Genomic DNA, 19,531 nt, shown 5'->3' on the forward strand with positions numbered 1-19,531 from the left:
GCGTCAAGCCAAGAAGTTTCACGAATCATCGCTGGAATCAATCCCACACAGGTGATTGGAGAAGGCAGAAAACACCCTGCCACACCCCAGCACACCTTCTCCAGCTTTCTTCAGCAAGCTCCCCACCCCCTCCCCACCTCTGCTGAAAGCCGACCCTACTCTCAGTTCCGGGGGCGGACTCTGGGATATTTCACCCAATCAGAAATAGGTTTGAACCGCTTCGACCAATGAAAACTCGAGTATGGATTTGCTGGCGTCGTCTGAGAAAGAGCCTGCCCCGGAAGCCACTTCTTCCCTCCAGCCACACTTGGGCGGAGCTAGCTTTTGTCCCTCCGTCCCACTGGCAGATCAAGCTGCCCATTACCGGGAGGCGGGAGCGGCCGGGACGCTCGAGTCGGCACCGGTGCGTGGCAGGCCGCGCGCGGGAACCTGCGGACCGCACCGCGGTAACGTTCGTTCCCCGCCGCTGGGATCTGGGCTCCTCGGGCGGAGCCTCCTGGGAGGAAGAGGAGGGAAGAAAAAAACGCTCTTCCCGAGCCCCGGCCCAAGGCGAGCGGTGAAAGGTGCTGAAGCGTCGGTAGGCCCACTCGGTGACCTTCGGGGGCTGGTCCCCCTGAAGAGCCGCGGCCCGCGCGGGGGGCGCCCGGACGCGAGTGGCCGCGGCTGGCGCCGATCCCCGGGGACGTTACGGCGCAGGTAGGTTACCGCCCGGGCTTGGGGTATCGGGGGGCGGGGCGCCCCCTCCCGCGGAGACCGGCAGAGCGACCCCCGCAGCCCACTCCCACGGAAATCCGTTCGCCGCCCCTCCATTGTCAGTTAAGACTGGGTTCTGTCCGTCCGTCCGTCCCCCCTGCCCCCCCCCCTCCCTCTCAGCAGTTGTAGGTGAGGTTTTTTTTTCTTTCTCTCCCCCTGTTCGAAACGCTGGCGGTGCGTTTGCCCGGCCGGGAGGAGTAGAACACTTCGGGGACCGGAAGACGGCCGGGGAGAGCGTGCTCCCGACCCGCGTCGGGCTAGTTCATGACTCGAGGCTGGAAACGATGGCCTGAGCTACTGTTGCAGCTTCTCTGGCCCCGCTTCAAAGAAGTTAACGACTGGGATCAGAGAGATCTTTTACATTGTTTCGGCCTTTAGTTACCCCCCCCCCCCCCACTCCCCTACTTTTCGGATTTCCCAGCTGGCCAGGTGTGGTAGGTACCTGGAGAACCTGAAGCCGGCCTCTTCATCTGCGGGTGGCAGATCGTTGGGTTGGATTGTATTAGGGAAAGGGAAATGAATGGGAGCTGGAAGGCGAGGGGGGTGTCAGAAATCGGGTGGAGAGGGAAAGACGAGCATATTAGGGAGAAGAGTGATTTACAGGGCTTATAGCTGGAGACATTAATGGTTGCCCCTGGGAGGAAATGTTTAATGAAGTACCCTGGAGTTTTCACATTGGTTCTCCAAAGCGCAGGAACTTATTTTAAAAAAAAAAAACATACAAGAGCAGTGGGATCTTAACAAAAATTTTAAGGCCCCTCTGTGGCCACGGAAATGATAAATCGGGAGTGTGCCAGTATGCCTTTTCTTGCTTCTAAAATTCTGATAGTACTACCCCACTACCCTTTCTCATCCATTTGTGACAAATGAGGGAAGTACAGTGCTTCAATACAGTCCCAAGTGTTTGCTGAGACCTCACTGAGGTCCTTGGGGAAAGAAAGAAAAAGACTGGATCTTAATTGATAAACATAGCTATAATAATAAAAAACATTATTTTTGTTGGCTTAACTTAAAGTTTATCAGGTCTTCTCATTCATTCATTCCTACTCCTCAGATTATCCATATAACTGGCACCATGTTTTCAGGGTTCTAATATAAAACATTATCTTTAGTCCAAAACAACTGTTCTACTTATTTCTGCACTAATTATTGGAACTATTAGATTGTTTATTCAACCAGTAGAACAAATATTACAGTAAACCACAGTTTAACTCAGTAAGTTGGAGGAGCAACCTTAGTTATTTCTTCAGTAAGTATTTGAGGGTTGTTTTTTTGTTTTTTGTTTTTTTTCTTGCATTTATTATGTAGCTGGGTATTCACATTTTTCAAAAGCACTCTACTCACTGAAATGTGTGATTTATGTTTGGGTATGTTAGAAGCACCTAACAGCTGACTTTGCCCTACCTTAGACAGTTTCTAGGCCCGCTCTCTTCCAGCTCTTTACCCTAAGAGTACATGACCTAACCCTTGTAGAAAATTCTTTCATAAACTCATATTAAGAAAAAAAAGTTGGCTAGTCACCAGTGGCTCAGGCCTGTAATCTACCTAGGAGACTGAGATCTGAGGATCACAGTTGGAAGCCAGCCCAGAAAGTCCCTGAGATTCTTATCTTCAATTGACCTTTAAAAAACAGGAAGTATATCTGTGGGTCATAGTGGTAGAGCATTAGCCTTGAGTAAAATAGCTCTGGGACAGCACCTACACACCCTGAGTTAAAGCTTCAACCAACAAAAAGAAAAAAGAAAAGTTAATCACTGTTTTAAATTTCTAAATCGGGGCTGGGAACGTGGTTCAGTGGTAGAGTGCTTGCCTTGCATAGGCCCTAGGTTTGATTCCTCAGCACCACATAAGCAGAAAAAAAAAAAAAGCCAGAAGTGGCGCTGTGGCTCAAGTGGTAGAGCACTTGCCTTGAGCTGAAGAGCTGAGGGACAGCGCCCAGGCCCAGAGTTCAAACCCCACGTCCGGACCCAAAAAAAAAAATCTAAATCTATACATCTGCTCTTTTGTAATACCCACCCTCATATTTTGTGCCAGTATTGAGGCTTGAACTTGGGACTGGCTTCTGTCCCTTGGCTTTTTTGCTTAAGGCTATCTACCACTTGGGCCACAGCTCTGTTTTTTTGGTGTTTAATGGAGTCAGAAGATAGACTTCAATGCCATGGCTGGCTTCAAATCTGTCTCTTCTAAGTAGCTATGATTACAAGCATGAGCCACAAGTACCTGGCTCAACAGGGTTGTTTTTTAAGTAGATTATTTTAATTGTAGGGGAAAAAATAATTAGTTGTACTTTTAAGGAAGAAACAGATGTTAGTATTTATGCTTCCAAACTTTTTTTAAAAAAGAAAATGTGACATTTCAGACACATAAAATTCATGTGTCTCCCTCCAACTTCCAAGAGATCTTTGAATTCTAGGTTGTGTTTCTTTTGTGCTTCTTTGTGGCTACACTGCACTTCACCTGGGGTGCCTTATAGTGCCACAGAAGCTAGGCATTCTCCCTTCTGATTCCACACATTCTTAGGTTTGCTTCTTTAGCTTATGTGGATTTGTAACCATCATTTAAATACTCCCCTCACGGTGTTTGTTCGCCTGCCTTCCTAGCTGGGCGTGGTGGCGTTCAGGAAGCTGAGACATCTTTACCCACCCAATCCTTGTGGGTGTGCCATGCTAATCTTTCCCAGACTCACCTAGAGACAGACAGGTCTATGCTGTTTCTCTGTTTGACCTTTGTTTTTTGCAGTTTGGTCCTCTACTCTTACCCAGGACTAAAACAACTGTCTGAAGGCAGTTGTACCTATTCCAAGTTTCCAGGAACTTGGGTCAAATATCCTGGGACTTTCAAAAGTCATAGTAGCCAGGTGGGATGGTTTCAAAGCCAGCCTGGGCAGAAAAGTCTGGGAGATTCTTATCTCTTGTTAGCCATATGTTTAATTAAAAAAAAAAATGCCATAGTATTGTAAGCATGTAGGTCTCATGCTTTTTAGCACTTGATATATACTGTCCCATTTTATTCTATCACAGCTGCTATAGTAAGGTAGTACCATTATACAATGAGCAAACTGAGGCTTAGTGGGGTCAATTTGAATTTAAAGCCATCTGTCTGTGGTTTGTCACCAACAGAAATGGAAGATGGTTAGGGCAGAATGTACTTGAGCACTCACACATGATCTCTTCACCCTTCCTACTTCACAGCCTCTGAGTCCCCCAGGGGCCACCTCCCACAACTTGAGATGGCATCTGTGGACTTCAAGACCTATGTGGACCAGGCCTGCAGAGCTGCTGAAGAGTTTGTCAATGTCTACTACACCACCATGGACAAGAGGCGACGGCTCCTGTCCCGCCTGTACATGGGCACAGCCACCTTGGTGTGGAATGGGAATGCTGTTTCAGGACAAGAATCCTTGAGTGAATTTTTTGAAATGTTGCCTTCTAGTGAGTTCCAAATTAATGTCGTAGACTGCCAGCCTGTTCATGATGAAGCCACACCAAGCCAAACCACAGTCCTTGTGGTGATCTGTGGAACAGTGAAGTTTGAGGGCAACAAACAACGGGACTTCAACCAGAACTTCATCCTTACTGCCCAGGCCTCACCCAGCAACACAGTGTGGAAGATAGCCAGTGACTGCTTCCGGTTCCAGGACTGGGCCAGCTAGTAGGGGCAGAAGGCCTCTTGGCTTCAGTGACAGCTCTGTAGAGAAATTTGTCTCAAATCTCAGGATGTGATAAACACAAGTTCAGTTCTGTCTCTGCAGCAACACTGCAGTCCACACTGTGCTGAAGTTGAATTTCGTGTGTGTGGTATGTGTGTGTGGATCCTAGCACCCCTTTTCCTGAGTATATACTCATTTGTCATAGTTGCCTTTTAAAAGTAGTAAACTTTTTCTATTTTTCTACTTATCCAGTAGAGACATTGATTTGGAAATTCTGACAAATAAAAAGTATACAAATGTTGTTCTGTTCGTTTGCTTGATATGTTCAGCTAGGTTTGGAGAAGGGAGAAGGAAGATTAAAGGCAGAATGTACACTAGACAGCACCTGCAGAACTTAGGTCTTAAGCTGAGCTCTTTACCTCCTGTACTTGTGCATATACAGGTGACATAGAGCTCTGTATCTATGCAACTTCTATATCTATGAAACGTCTAAAAAGAAAATAATAGCATTGCTTTTAAGAAACATCAAAGTTAGGATGGACATTTGAGTTCAAAGTTCCTCTTCTGACCCTAAAAGCTAACTCTAATTGTCAAAGACAGAATGGAAAACACTGGATTCCACCAGTAGGTAACATCTCACCTTCTTCCTCAGTTAAGGTTTGTTGTTTGTTTGTTTGTTTCTTGTAATAAGCTAGTTTGGGGGTAGATTATAAGAATATTGAAATAGAGAACTGAAAAGCTGGCAATGTCCTGATGTCCCTCCCCTTCTAAACCTACTATTTTGAGAGACAGAACCCCTACCTTAAAGACTTGGTTTTCTAGTCCAATATACAGCTTTTTTGTATTTTTGCTGGCACCATGGTTTAAACTTGGTACTTGATCAACTTGCTTGTGTGGCTGGTACTCTACCAATTTGAGCTATGCCTCCAGGTTGGCTTTTTTGCTGGTTAATTAAAGATGGAATCTCCTGGACTTTCCTACCCAGGATAGCTTTGAACTTCAGTCCTTGGAATCTCAGTCCCTAGAGTAGCTAGGACTACAGGCAGGAGCCACTGGCATCCAGCTATAGCTAGATTTGACATGATCAATCATGTCAATAAAGTTTAAGGACAAAACTAGTTGGAATTTTGTTTTTACCCTGCTGCCTGGAAGCAGTTACAGTGGCTAGACCACCACCCTGGCTCCATCTTGGGCTATAAGAACAGCTTAGCTGCATTCTCCAGATTCATGTTAAGCTAGGTCTGGTACCTTTGTGATGATGGAGCTGCCAAAATAGCTCTAGATTACATACCCTGAAACTTTCCAAATGAGAAATGAATCTGATCTTAACTATCAGCTGTGGCTATATGTCATGGACTGTAACAATACTTCTAAATGAGGAAAAGAGATTTGTAAGAAAGGCAGAGTGGTTTATTACATGGCACCCTGGGGAACCCAGGAGGCTTAGGTGTCTTCCTGGCACTTTAAGAATTTCCTAATTAGGAGATATTGAATAGGCAAATTAAGTATAATCTGTGCCCCCTACCAGTGTTTCAGTCAATTCTGGGACTGGTTCCAGAATATACTGCCTTGTGTTTAGGGTAGTCTTAGTTGATGTTCACATAAAATGAGAAGATGCCCCATTGCCCTATCATTAAGCAAGACTTGACTGTAAATGTAGTTTTAAAGCTCCATCTAGAGAGTGGTCAGACAAGTCCTACAGATTTGTACATAACAAGCTGACTTAGCCATTCAGCAGAGAAGCTAGTAACATGAGATTCCAAATCAACATGCAGACTGTCTTGAGACTTATCTTGAGAACACAACACTATCCCACAGTAAGACACCATGGAAAAAGTGGAGTAAGGTAGGAAGGTTATGATTTGAGGGAGAAGCTGTTCTACTTTTAAGTCTCAAATGCCCCAACCCCACCCTAAGAGTGAGATAGATCACCATTTTTTTTCTCACCTAGGCCTGGTGATGTCAGAGAAGCCCCTGAGACAGCACAGTCACATTGTCCCTAGAAGCTTCTAAATAACAGGTCCTTAAACTCACTCCAAAAGTTCCAAATAAGAACAGAATGAGTGTGCATCATCTGAGTAAGGAACAGATGAAATTCTGAATCTTCCTAAATTCCTGGTACTTGAAATATCTGAATTTAACAAGTCTCACAAGTACTCCTTAGCTTTGCTCAATATCCATTTCACATCTCACCCCACTCCCATTTCTCTTCTGCTAGAATCCTAAAACACTCTGCTTCAGCTTTGTCCTTGCCCCAGACTCCAGACCTTGTCTCTCTACCCTGACCAGTTTTGCCTCTTTTTCCTCCTGCACCTCAGCCTTCCCCTGCCAGCCTCTGACCTGCCCTTGAGCTGACCAGCAGTGGGGAATTGGAGTAGTGGACTTGAAAAAATAAGGAGAGAGGAGGCTGCCTTCTCTTTTTCTTATTTACATGATCTGTTTGTTGTTGGTTTGAAGCGGGTAAGCAAGTGTTGTAATGTCATGGCCAAACTCAATCCTAGATCCTGCTGTTACTTGTATTTTGCTTTCATAAAGACATGAGATGTCTAACAGGCTTCCTTACAGGGAAAGTGCTGAAGCAAGCTCATTGTTGAGTCCTTGTCTGCAAGTGCCAGATATGGGGTTCCAAACACAGCACAGAAAAAAAAAAGTGCTTGCTGAAAGCATTCTTTAAACAGTATGATAAAAATTAAGGGCTGGGAATGTGGCTTTGTGGCAGCATGCCATGTGCCTAGCATGCACGAAGCCCTGGGTTCCATTCCTCAGTACCACATAAACAGAAACGGCTGGAAGTGGTGCCTGTGGCTCAAGTGGTAGAGGACTAGCCTTGAGCAAATGAAGCTCAAGGACGGTGATTAGGCCCTGAGGTCAAGCCTCATGACTGGGGGAAAAAAAAAAAGCAAGATTAATCTCCAGGAACCACTTTCTCGTACCTCACCAAGGCCGCATTTCTTGGTTGGGCCCTGTCTCTGGGGTGTCTGGTGTCTCCTATGGGCAAGGGTCTGTCCTCCCATGCCCTGCTGGATCTCTATTTGCATCTCCTCAAGGAAGAGTAATGCCTCCACTTTCCTTTCTGTTAATGGGTACTATTTGTACTTTATTAGACATTTACTCATTTTAAATTTCCTCCCTCCTTTCCTTTTATCACTCCCTGTTTTCACTTTCATCTATTTTTAGAGAATCTTACTATGGCCTCAAACTCTTTTTTTTTTTTTCTTTTTTCTTTTGGTCCGTTTGTGGGGCCGGAACTCTGGGCCTGGGCACTATCCCTCAGCTCTTCAGCTCAAGGCTAGCGCTCTACCACTTGAGCCACAGCACCACTTCCGGCTTTTTTTTTCTTTTTGCTTATGTGAATCAAACCCGGGGCCTCATGCATGCAAAGCAAGCACTCTACCACTGAGCCACTTTCCTAGCCCTGGCCTCAAACTCTTGATTCTCCAGCCTTACTTAGCCTCCAGAGTGCTGGGATTACAGATATATTCCACCTAGCCCAACATTTTATTGACTTTTCAAAGAGCAGTTTTAGCATTAACTTTTCTCTACTGTTGTTTTTTTCTCTTTCTGTTCTCTTTGTCATTTCCTTCATGCTTGTTTGGAGGTTGTATTTTTCTTCTTAATATCTTCAAGTAGATATGTAGATAACTGATTTGAATTCTTGTATTACAAGTATTTAATAATAAGCATTCTTCTATATAATCATGACTGAACTTCAGGGCTAACAGATATGGAAACAGAAGCAACTTCACATAGCTGAGTCACATGGCCAAAGGCCAAAATACCAGAAGTGGAGCTGTGGCTTAAATGGTAGAGCACTAGCCTTGTGCAAAATAGCTCAACAACAGTGTCACAGGCTCTGAATTCAAACCCTACAGCCAATACCAAAAAAGGTAATTAATTTACCATTTAGACCAATACTTAACATCCATAAATCATAAAAGGCATAACAAAATGGAAAATTTGGAAAAGGACTTAAACATGCACAGAAATAGCCCCCCATTGTCAAATAGGTGTCCTCCCTGACTTCATTTTCACGGTGTATAATACAAACAACTGCAGAAAATGCTGTGATGATTGTACTATAATCCTACACACCGCAGGTTTTCAGGGGATCAAACCCATCTCTAGGATGGACTGTATTACCCTTGCAACATTAGCTGTTTGAGGGACCTGCAATCATCCAACAGAACTAAAGAGCAGAGGGAGAAGATTGGATTCTTGGTGGATTTGGTGCAGAGATGGGAAAGATAACAGTTTAAACTACCCTGGGCAAAAAATGTTAGACAACACTTTCCCACTCCCATTTTAGTCAACAAGCTAGGCATGGTAGTTCACATCTGTAATCCCTGAAACACAAGAGGCATAGATAGGATGGGCAGTGACTGAGGCTAGCCCAATTCAATTAATTTACTGAAAATTAATTGAAGCATCCAATTCAGGTATGTGGCTTAAATGGTACTATATCTGCCAGCAAGAAGCTCTGGGTTTAAAACCCAGTACCATCAGAAAGCAAAAATGGCCCACCTTTAATATGCTCTGAATATAAACGATCTTTAAGGTTCACTGATCATCAGAAAAACATGTAAATTCCTTGTAGATTAACACGAACACCATCCCAAGAACTGTTCAATGTGTTCTCTACTATTTGAATCATATTACACGAGGAAGCTGATTTATAACTTTTAAAAAGTTTCAAACCATGCACCGGTGGCTCACACAGATAATCCTAGCTACTCAGGCGGCTGAGATCTGAGGATCTCAGTTCAAAGCCAGCACGGGCAGGAAAGTCGGTGAGACTCATCCCCAATGAACCACCAGAAAACCGGAAGTAGTGCTGTAGCTTAAGAGGTAGAGCGCTCACTTTAAGCTGAAGAGCTCAGTGACAGTGTCCAGGCCCAGAGTTCAAACCCCACTACTGACCAAAGAGGGAAAAAAAAAAAGGTTTCAATAGGCTTACTATGTATGTACAAACTTTCTGGAAGCAAAAAGACAGCTGTCTTAAGAGGCTGGCTTTAATGATTTTAATGTGGGGACAAGGCATTTGCTACCGGAATACCTTCACTTTATAGGGTGCACATCTTGCTTTTTCCAAGACAATTTCAAGAAAGAACGTAGAATGTACTTTAAGAATCAAAGGAAGAACACTCAGGTTGCATGAGGGAAAGAGAGCTGCCGAAAATGCCCAGTGGACGTTTCCAGGTAGATGTTTTACTAAACACATTAGACTCTCACAAAGATATATTCATCTTAAAATTGTTATCACAAGCTTGTGAAAAATGGTTTATCTTAAAACTGTGGTAATCTGCCCAGACTTAAGGTAGCTAAAGATATGTGACAAACTCAAGCTATTGACCTGATCCTTAGGTCGCCCTATTCTTTTTTTTGCATGTATTTATTGTTATTGCAACGGTGATATACAGAGGGGTTACGATTTCGTAAGTCCAATAAAATGTACATTTCTTTTTGAACAATGTCCCCAGTTCCCTCGCTCTTTCCCAGTGTTTTTCCCTCCCGTCCCCACCCACAAGTTGGATAGTTCATTTTCAACATTAGTGGCTAGTGCGTATTACAGCTGCATTGGTTCACCCTTTGTCCCACCATTGCTCTAAATAGTCTTAACTGGACCCGCTGGAATGAGGCCTAGCTTGCGGCGTTTTGGAGCATCAGAATCACACACGAGGGGAAGTGTCCCAAAAGGACCCTCCGGTGTTCCTCTACCGGAGACACTGCCCACCGCCGGCGCTCTCTCCCTCGCCGGGGCGCACGGTGAGCACCTCGGAAGATCTACTCTCCTCGGCAGAATTCCGCTTCCCTCATGTTCTTCCCCTTGCCCGGGCCGCCCGCGACCGCGACTCACACTCCCAAAGCAGCTTCAAACAGCCTGAGCACAGTTCCGGCGGCCGCGCCACCCGCGCCGCCAAGGAGTGGCTACGTCATAGCACACGTCATCACGCGGCGACTACCCAGCACCAATTGAAACACTCTATGGGTTTTTTTAGGAAAACGCGGCGCAAGCACCACGTGATTCCCAAGGCCCAGCTCCGCCTTCGGTTTCCAAGGAGATCTAAACAGCGAGCGGAGCTCCACGACAACCAATGGGCGGAGACTGTGGCTGTACCTGTGGTCTCGCGAGAGCCCGTAAGGGACGTGGCCTGGCCCATTGGATGTTGAGGGCTGGGGCGGAGCCTCGGATGGCGCTGGTTGAGCAGAGGTTTAGATCAATCAAGGGTTGCATGTGCCCGGTGTTGGGTGGGCAGGGCCCTGTGAGCGTCGGGCTTCGGGGCTGTGCGAGCTTCCAAATGTGTCCTCAGTAAGAATTCAGTACGGTGCTTTCAAGCCTGTTTCTGTAGCGTTAGTTGTTGTTCAAATCAGATCGGAACTCACGTGGGATAGCTATAGTAGGGTGAGCATTTCCGCAAGCTATTAAATGCTGTTACGCTTTTAAGAATTACTCTTTAAACAGCTTGCTGGAGCTGGGCGCTGGCTGAGACCTCTGAGGATCGCGGTTCGAAGCCAGCCCGGGAAAGCAAAGTCCACGAGACTCTCCAGTAAACTATTCAAAGAAAAAAACAAAAAACACAGAAGTGTAGCACGCTAGCCTTGAGCGAAAAAGCTCAGGGACAGCGCCCAGGGCTGGAGTTCAAGCCCCACGGCCGACCAAAAAACAAACAAAACCCGAACAGGCTCTGTTGGGGAGAGCAGGTACCAGGGACAGTGGGTGGGCCAGCGAGAAAGGGTGAGTGAGACTGAATATCATGTCAATACTTTATATGCATATATGAAAATAAAACATTGAAACCTGAAAAAAATTACTGTGTATGGATAGACCCTCTGTGAGTGTGTAGATTTCTTTCTCAAAGTTTCACTAAGAAAAGTGCATTGCAGTGAGTATGCTTATATAATTTTATACACACACATATGCACATATATGTATTTGGTATACATATGTATATGTATGCATATTTATACTATATATATAGTATATATAGTATATGCATATATTTGGGGTTTATTTCCACTTGCCTCTGAGATTGCTTTTCTTCTGAATGCTTTGCAGCATCAGGCATTGTTTAACGTTTTGGTCAGTTCTATGGATGCTGTTTTGTCACTTTTGTTTGCTTGTTTTTTGTGCTGATCTTGGTGCTTGAACTCAGGACCTAGATGCTGTCCCTGTGCTTTTTTTTTTTTTTTTTTTTTGGTCCAGTCGTGGGGCCTGAACTCTGCCTGGGTGCTGTCCCTCAGCTCTTCAGCTCAAGGCTAGCGCTCTACCACTTGAGCCACAGCGCCACTTCCGGCTTTTTTCTTTTTGCTTATGTGGTGCTGAGGAATCGAACCCAGGGCCTCATGCATGCAAGGCAAGCGCTCTACCACTGAGCCACCTTCCCAGCCCCTGTCCCTGTGCTTTTGAGCTCAAGGCTACCACTTGAGCCAGAGCTCCATGTCTGCCGTTTAGGTAGTTCATTTTAGATTAAATTGGAGTTTCATGGGCTTTCTTGCCTGGGCTGGCACCACCAGTGCCTGACTATTGTTTTTATAGTGTTCTGTGTTCAGTAAAGTTTTCCATTCCTGCTCTAAGAGGAATACTATTTTTATTTATAATTTTTTCTTATTGATTTACTGAGGCTCCTTGAAAACAATATATTTGCCACCTTGGAAACTGCTAGTATTTTTAAATCTCTAGTACTTATAAAGGTAATAGAATATAAAATTTATGACAGTCATATGCTATTTCTTCTTTAGGTCAAGCATGAAGATGCCAATGGCTCATGCCTATAATCCTAGCTACTCAGGAAGCTGAGATCTGAGGATCACAGTTTGAAGCTAGCCCTGGCAGAAAAGTCCATGAGATTCTTAATCTCCAATTAACCAACAAAAAACCATTGGTGGATCTGTGGCTTATGTGGTAGAGTGCTATCTTTGAGTGAAAAAGCTAAGGGACAGCACCTAAGTCCTGAGTTCAAGCCCACTACTGGTATATGTGCACAAAAAAGTAAAGAAGTCCATTCCACACTAAATGAACTAAGATGAGCATAATTCTCAGCCTAACCTTTTTCAAGTATCTTGTTTTTATTTCCCTCTCTCCTTCCTTTCCTCTCTCCCTCCCTTCCTTCCTTCCTTTTGTTTGTTGCAGTACTGAAATTTAAACTTGGGCCTCATGGTCTCACTCAAACTTTCTTTCTTATGGCTGGCACTCTACCACTTGACCCATGCCTCCAGCCTGTATTTTGCTTTAATAGGAGATGGAATCTTACAAACTTCTCTAGCCAGACTGGCTTCAAATTTCTGTCCTCCAGGTTTTAGCATCCTGAATAGCCAACAGGGACCCACACTTAGGACATTTGTAATACTTCTTATGCTCTTTGGAAGCTCAGATGTGGTCCTTGATACTTATTGTAAGACTACATTGTGACAAGGTTTTTGTTTTGTTCTGTTTTTGTTGAACTCTGGGCCTGGGCGCTGTCCCTGAGCTCTTCATCTCAAGGCTAGCACTCTACCACTTGAGCTACAGTGCCACTTCCAGTTTTCTGGTGGTTAATTAGAGATAAGAGTCTCATGGACTTTCCTGCTGGGGCTGGCTTTGAACTGTGATCCTCAGATCTCAGCCTCCATTTGTTTTTTGTTTTTTTACAAAGTTCTATGTTACTGATTCTGGTTTAAAGGACTGTGTCTTTTTCTATTCCTATACAGCTATGGCTGGTGGTCCCAGGAAACATCCAAAGCAAGCATCAACCCCAAAGCATTGGATGTTGGACAAGTTGTCTGGTGTGTTTGCTTCTTGTCTGTCCACCAGGCCTCACAGGCTGAAAGAATATCTGCCTCTCATTGTTTTCCTAAGGAACAGACTTAAGCATGCGCTGACAGCAAATGTAGTAAAAAAGCTTTGCCTGCAGCACTTCATTAAGATTGATGGCAAAATCAGAACTGATATAACCTACCCTGTGGGTTTTATGGATGTCATCAGCATCCACAAGATAGGAGAGAATTTCACGTTTGATGTATGACACCAAAGGTCACTTTGCTGTTCATCAAATTACACCTGAGGAGACCAAATACAAGCTGTGCAAAGTGAGAAAGGTCTTTGTGGGTGTGAAAGGAATCCCTCACCTATTGACCCATGATGTCCACACCATTTGCAACTCTGATTCTCTTATTAAGGAAAAGGACACAGTTCAGATTGATTTGGAGACTGGCAAGATAACTTATTTCATCAAGTTTGACACTGATAACCTGTGTATGGTGACTGGAGGTGCTAACTTGGGGAAAATTAGTATGATCACTAACATAGAGAGACATCCTTGATGTGGGTTATGTGAAAGATGCCAATGACAAAAGCTTTGCCACCCGGCTTTCCTACATTTTTGTTATTGGCAATGGCAACAAACCTTGGATTTCTCTTCCCCAAGGAAAAGGAATACACCTTACCATTGCCAAAAACAGAGACAAGAGGCTGGCAGCTAAACAGGGTAGTGAGTGAAATGACTCTAGGTAATATATTGGAAAACATAAATTAAGTGATTTGACTAAAGATAATCTAGCAGGAATAAAAGAAATCTTTGTGGCCATATTAAATTACCCCAAAGTAATGCTCAGAAATGAGAGTATTTTTGCATTTGTACCTTTTAATAGAATCTAAATTCTTCCCAAAACAGTGTCATTTGTTAATATGTCTCTTTATTTCCTCACCAATTATAATACAGGTTTTTCTTGCATATATTTTACTTAAGTTTATTTGGAAGGCTGAAGCCTATCTCAAAAGGAAAAGTAATTCTATTTTGATAAATAAAATATTGTGCAACATCTGAGGGAAGCTAGGAGGAGGGCACAGAACCAGAGGGAAACGGGAAAATGTACAGCAAAGGGGCCAATTAGCTGCACATTGATGAAAATGAACGAAGCAACTCAAATGCAGTGATGGGATTGAGGGAATGAGAGGGAGGGAAAGAGGGAACAGCTTACACTAAGCAAGAGGGAAGAAATGCATGTATCACCCAATGTGGAAGTAATAGTTGTATTGTCAAAGCTCATAGAATTCATAGACCATGATAATGACAGTTTTTCTTGTGAAGGTTGGAATGTGTGATTTTAAGTATCACTGTCCAACAATACTGTGAAATTTATGTAATCACTTAATCTCAATAAAAACTATTTAAAAATTGCCTGTGTGTATGAATCCTGTGCTTTACCATGTTGTAGTACAATGGTGAGATGTGGAAAAACTGCCAACCTGTCCATTGCTGGTGGAATGTAGAAGACGCAGCTTCTATTCTTTATTTTGTTGTTTGGTAGTGGTGCTTGAACTCTGAGCCTGGGCACTGTCCCTGAGCTCTTCAGCTCAAAGCTAGCACTTTACCACAGATCCCCTTTGATCTCACACCTGGTACATTTAATCATTTTTGCGGTAACTTTTATCAATCTCAAGGTTTGTCTGCTTATTAACTTTGGTCATTAATGGCATAGACATTTGAACATCCTGTTTTATTGAAAAAAAAATAAAGCATGAGTTGTATCAGATGTTCCTTTAAAGTCAGGTATCCATTCTTTTTTTTTTTTCCTCTATCAAATGTGGTTTTTATTCAACTGACAAGCACTTTTCTACAGCTGCACTTGTGGAACATCACATGGCAAAAACAGGTTGTTTTTTTCTCTAAGCTTTTTTTCCCCTTTTTTAAACCTTATTAAAAATGAGATTGGTCCTAAAAATATAGAAAGAAAGAAATTTAAATTCACAAAAAACTGTACATTATCAAAAAGTCACTAAAACACCACATTTGGTTATATAAAAAGTCAGTCCCTTTTGTTGTAAAAGGAACATTGAAACTTGGTGTTGATGGTGTGGTTTTTTAAGCTGTTACCAGACTAATGGGGAGGGAAACAGAGGGACTGGGTGTGGCCTGTCCTTTTACCTTAACCTGCCTTCCTTAACAAATACACAATATGGAAAATCCACCTAAAAGGTATCCATTCTTGAGATATGAATTCATCATTGCTAATACTTTTTATGCTTAGAGGAGTCAGTTTTAGAAGTGTTTTTCTTTCTGAACAAATATCTTTAAGATACTTTTTCTCAGTCCCAGGACATAGTATTTATTTGGACACCCTACCCCGTTTAATTCCTTTGACTAAATGTAGCTTATCAAGGGAGTATGAGGCTTAGAGACTGCCTGAATACTTTAATCAAGTTTTTAATACAGTGCTAATCTCTGATTCATTTTCCCTGATCTATTTCTGCCTCAAGATGACTAAAGAAAATGAGGGGCATACCTGTGACAGAATAATGAACCTTTAAAGGGAATAACATTCTGATACATGCTATAGCATAGATAAACCTTGAAAATAAATGGTATAAGTCAGACACAAGAGGACATGTGTTATTGTTTTATTGATGGTGCCTAAAATCAATGAATTAACAGATATAGAAAGCAAAAGCATCAGGCACTGGAGTGATGAATAGAGAATGGTTGTTTAATGCATACAGTTTCTGTTGTAGATTCTAAAAAAAACAAGTTCTAGAATTGGCACGCAGGATAGCTGTACAACATTGTGAGTGTTTTTGTTTTTTTTTTTAACGTGTTTTTTGTTGTTTTTTGTTTGTTTGTTTGTTTTTAGTTGGTCGGGGCTTGTAATCTGGGCTTGGGCCCTGTCCCTGCACTCTTCAGCTCAAGGCAAGTGCTCTACTGCTTGAGTTTAATGTGATTTTTTTACATGGGACTTGAACTCTGGGCCTTCAGCTCAAGGCTAGCACTTTACCGCTTGAGCCACAGTACCACTTCCAGTTTTCTGAGTGGTTTATTGGAGATGAGAATCTCATGGACTTTCCTGCCCGGGCTGGCATTGAACTGCAGTTCTCAGATCTCAGCCTCTTGAATAGCTTGAATTATAGGCATGAGCCACCAGCACCCAGCTGTGAATGTTTTTAGTGCTATACTTGCTATACATGGTCAAAAATTGTTAATCTTTCTGGGTATGGTGTTAGACTCCTGTAATCCCAGCACTTGGAGGAAGAGACTTAGAGGGAGGCCATGATTGATTACATCATGAGACCTATCCTTAAAAAACAAAACCAATACAACAGTAAGTTAAATTGGTAAATGCCCTTATATATATTTTTCCATAATTTTAAATTAGGCAAGAACCATCATAAGGTATCTTGAGAAGGTTTCTAAGGATAGTATCTGCAGTTTTAAAATATGTAAGAGGCAAATGGCCTTTTCTAGATCCTTCCATCTTTACTGCTTAGTTCTCTTGCCACATGGAGGACATGCACCTGTCACCAGAAGGCTGAAAACATGCTGCCTCCATTCAGAGTTCTTGGCAGGCAGGAGAGGAACCATGTGAGCAGATGTAGGACAGGTAAGACCAGGGAAGAAGCTGGTGTCAGCCATAGTTCACCTTCTTTCAAAACTGTCTGGCATATCAAACCAAAATCTTTTTGAAAACAAGATGTAAGATACCAGTGAAAGATCTGTGTCAAAATCAACTCCTGCTGACTCAGCTTTGCCACTAGGAAAGAGTATGTTAGTCATCACACGCAGGGGTTGGCAACAATGTGGTCCCCTGAGACAGTACATTGCTTCGAATTTGGAGATTGTATAGGTTAAGAAGTAAGCTCATCTGAAGGGGTAGTGAACTTAGTTCTAGATGTAGCATTTTCCAAATATTCCAATCTCTAATTGATGATCTCTGGAGGCCTGTGGAAAGTTGCATTTTTGTCTTTGGATGAGGGGTGGGGGGGTAATTTTTTTGTACTGGTCTCAGGGCCCAGGCACTGTCCCTAAACTTTTTTTTTGCTCTAGGCTAGGGTTCTGTCATTTGAGCTACAGCTCTACTTCTGGCTTCTTAGTGGCTAATTGTCTTTGAACCACAATCCTCAAATCTCAGCCTCCTGGTGTTGGATTACAGTTGTGAGCCACAGGTTCCTGGATGTTTCTTTTTTATTAATAAAAAACCAACAACTGAAAAACATTCTTATTAATTGACATACGGTGCTGGAATTGAACCCAAAGTGTCACATATGCAAGGCAAGCACTCTACTACTGACCCCTCAACCCCACCGCCCCAATATGTTCTTTAGCATTAGGAAAATGAAACAAATTTGATAGGAATTTTACTTGTTTAGTGTGTCTGGACTTGATGTGTCCAGGTTGAGGAGGAAATGCCCATTTGCAACCTTGTAGTTGTTTCTAAATTGACCTTTAGGTTTTCCATATCCCATATCATCAAATATGGAAGCAATGAGAGGTAAGGCTGTTAATAAGATAGATCAACTTGGGCAGAAAGGTGCAACTGACAGCAGGCTGAAGTTGCGTGGCCATTGTCTAGTTTTCAGGAAACTTGTTTCATATAGGGAAGCTAGCAGCCCAACAGCCCTGGGGACCCTATGGAGAAGAAAGAAGAATGGTCATGTATTCATTCATTTCATCATGCATTTATATGGGCTCAATCCTGGTCAAAGTGCTGGAGTTGACTTTCCTAGAGAGTAGATAATTGAATGAAGACTGAGGCTATATGCAGGTATTAATTACAGAACAGAGGGGAACAGAATGGGATGTTCAAATGGTCTGTGGTAAGGAGCATGTGGCCAATGCCAGATGAAAGTCAAGATCAAATGGTATAATCAGGCAAGTACTGGCCAGATCTGTCCAGCTTTTGCAAAAGCCACCATTACATCTAGCCCCACCCCATTTATTCTTCAAACACACTTCTCCACAATCACTTTTGGATGTATGAAACCAAAGACATGCTTCTTAATCAGAATTCCTATTTCATTCCATATATATTACTCTATCTGCTAAGAAACAGCTCCTTTGTCTAATTGGAGAGATGTTTTGTTGTGGGCAAAATCAGTGGTCTAGGAGTTCAAATCTAGGTTCTGTGCTTTCTAGGATTCTCTTTGCGAGAATCCTCTCTATTAAACCTCTGTATGCTTCTGTTTTCTCATCTATAAAAGACAGATACTGCTCCCTTTTAGAGTTTTGAGAAATGAGTGACACCAGTAACATTATAAGCATGGGGCCTCATTCACTGTAAGGCAGAAACATGTTGTTCTTGTTTTCTTTTTCATTATCCCACACTAAATTAGTTTGGAGATAGTGACAGGAAGGGGATAAGCTTACAGGAAGGCCTTGGATTGCTCCTGGATTGTAGGAAGCAAACAGATCTTTCTTGAGTCTAGAAAAAATACTTGGGACTCAACAAATGGAGAATGGTGCAAACTGCCAGTAAGGCTTCAAGGCATAAAAACAGAGCAGGCAGGAGATAAAGAGCCCAAAGATGTGAGCTTATTTGAGGCATTTGAAGATTTTTTTTTTTGTCATCCATCAGGGGCCTGGAAACCAGTCCCCCATAAATATTGAGAAATGACTGCACCTATAAATCATTTACCTAACAGAGGACTTTTAATCTAAAATGAGAACTACAACTCAATAATAAGACAAAACATAATCCAATTTTAAAATGAGCAAAGGGGCCAGGAGTGACTGCTCATGTTTGCAACCCCACCTGCTAGAGAGGCAGAGGTCAGGAGGGTCACGGTTTAGGGCCAGCCAGGCAGACCTCATCTCAATAAACGGGTCATGGTGGTGTGTGGATGTAACCCCACCAATTCAGGAGGCACAACAGGTAGGAGGCTTGTGGTCTAGGATGTCCCTTCCCATCTCCCCTAACACCCTCCCCCTTTCCCCAGACGCTATTCGAAAATTAAAGCAAAAAAGGGCTGGAGAAGTGGCTCAAGTGGCAGAAGGCCCCAGCATTCTGAGTTCAAGCCCTAGTACTTCAACAAGAAGACAAAAGGAGTAGGATACAAAGGGCTTGTGAGTTCACTCCCCACGGGAGATGTACAGATAACTAGTAAACGAAGGAAGTTAATGAGGCAGATCACTTTTGGGAAAGGCGCACCCAAGTAAAGGCTAGTGCAGGCAGACGGTTTCGGGCCCACGAGGCTAGAGAAGCGGGAAGTTGTGTGCAAGGCTGAGTGTGGGGTAAGGTTCAGGTCCCGGGGCGCCAGGGCCTCCGCCGAGGAGGCGCCGCAGCAGAGCAGCGCCAGGTCGCAGTGCCCCAGCCACGGGATCCACGCCAGGCCGCGTCCCGAGTCACTGCGGTTATGTGTCACGTCCCCGATTAGCCCCGCCCCGC

The 19,531-nt window shown here is 43.4% G+C and overlaps 1 protein-coding gene and 1 pseudogene across 2 annotated transcripts; both read left to right on the forward strand.

The window, feature by feature from the left end:
* The first annotated feature begins 346 nt into the window (after window positions 1–346).
* Nxt1 (nuclear transport factor 2 like export factor 1) lies at window positions 347–4,703 on the forward strand. Of its 2 annotated transcripts, XM_042666447.1 has the most exons (3): window positions 599–695; window positions 3,340–3,445; window positions 3,941–4,703. In XM_042666447.1, the coding sequence occupies exon 3, from the start codon at window positions 3,983–3,985 to the stop codon at window positions 4,403–4,405; it is 423 nt and encodes a 140-aa protein (XP_042522381.1). In that variant the 5' UTR covers window positions 599–695; window positions 3,340–3,445; window positions 3,941–3,982; the 3' UTR covers window positions 4,406–4,703. The 2 variants fall into 2 exon arrangements, with proteins under 2 accessions (XP_042522380.1, XP_042522381.1); XM_042666446.1 differs by lacking the exon at window positions 3,340–3,445 and having other exon boundaries at window positions 347–696; window positions 3,945–4,703.
* An 8,386-nt stretch (window positions 4,704–13,089) lies between these two features.
* LOC122096105 lies at window positions 13,090–13,874 on the forward strand (annotated as a pseudogene).
* The last annotated feature ends 5,657 nt before the right edge of the window (window positions 13,875–19,531 follow it).

This window comes from Dipodomys spectabilis, unplaced genomic scaffold, assembly GCF_019054845.1.
Source record: "Dipodomys spectabilis isolate Male_0828 unplaced genomic scaffold, ASM1905484v1 ptg000365l, whole genome shotgun sequence".
Lineage (NCBI taxonomy): Eukaryota > Metazoa > Chordata > Mammalia > Rodentia > Heteromyidae > Dipodomys > Dipodomys spectabilis.